Here is a 1,058-nt window from a genome sequence, read left to right as displayed (position 1 = left end):
TCCTCCTCCTCCTCCTCCTCCTCCTCCTCCTCGCTGCCCATCTGTTCCTCGCAGCACATCTGAGAGGGCTTGGAGGAGGTGAGGTCCTCGGGTTTTTGAGCTGAGCCAGTGTGAAAGCCCTTTGAAGGTGGTTTCCTGAGTTCCTGACCCTGCTGAGAGAAAAGTGAAATCAGATGAAGCAGGGAAGAGTTGCTCTTTTCTTCTCGGCCGGTGCGGCCAGCCACGCACCCTCCCCTGGGGGAGCTGGGGCTGCCCCGGCCTGGGGGTCAGGAGGAGGCGGGGGGTCAGCAATCGGATATGGCGGGGCTCCAGGGATCAGAGCCCACTTTCACCAGAGCATCCCGGTTCTCTGTTGTGGAGAGCAAGGTCTCCTGGGATCCAGACTGGTCATCACCCGGACACGAGCAGGGCTCTGCTCTGTCCGATGGGAGATGGAAAGGGGGAGCAGCGATGCGGGGTCGGGGAGAGGGCACATGGTCCATCCTCTGCGGATGCCCAGGGCTCCTGCCTGCCCTGCCCGGCGCCTGCTACGCTTGGGGGCTCCCCCCCCCCCACAGGCTGCAATCCGGGCATGGACCCAGCTGCACGGAGCCCCTCGGGGAGGTGGGGTGCAGGCTGCGTGCCGGGCTCTGACGCCCCTCTCCCCTCGCCTTGCAGGCTCTGTCAACCAGGATGGCCAGGAGACCCAAGGTCCCAGCGATGGCTTCTTAAGCTCCAAGGTGGCCGTCTTCGCGGCGATCGGCGCCGGCTGCGTCATCTTCATCCTCATCATCATCTTCCTCGTCGTCCTCCTGATCAAGATCCGCAAGCGGCACCGGAAGCACACGCAGCAGCGAGCCGCAGCCTTGTCCCTCAGCACCTTGGCCAGCCCGAAATGCAGCGGGAACGCGGGCTCCGAGCCCAGCGACATCATCATCCCCTTACGGACTACAGAGAACAACTACTGCCCGCACTACGAGAAGGTGAGCGGGGACTACGGGCACCCCGTCTACATTGTCCAGGAGATGCCCCCCCAGAGCCCAGCCAACATCTACTACAAGGTGTGAGGAGCAGCCTGG

General features: G+C 63.8%; 1 protein-coding gene across 1 annotated transcript in view; it reads left to right on the top strand.

Annotated features, from left to right (window-relative positions):
* Positions 1-1,052, top strand: part of EFNB1 (ephrin B1) — a 28,786-nt gene extending 27,734 nt beyond the window's left edge. The window contains exon 3 of the mRNA XM_035898945.1: positions 658-1,052. Coding sequence (XP_035754838.1) covers positions 658-1,046 — 389 coding nt within the window. The 3' untranslated portion in view covers positions 1,047-1,052. The remainder of the gene's footprint in view (positions 1-657) is intronic.
* Positions 1,053-1,058: the final 6 nt, after the last annotated feature.

The sequence above is a fragment of the Egretta garzetta genome, unplaced genomic scaffold (assembly GCF_000687185.1).
Source record: "Egretta garzetta isolate BGI_Z169 unplaced genomic scaffold, ASM68718v1 scaffold318, whole genome shotgun sequence".
NCBI lineage: Eukaryota > Metazoa > Chordata > Aves > Pelecaniformes > Ardeidae > Egretta > Egretta garzetta.
Note: the sequence above shows the minus strand (reverse complement) of the source record. Positions and strands in the feature narration are given on the sequence as shown.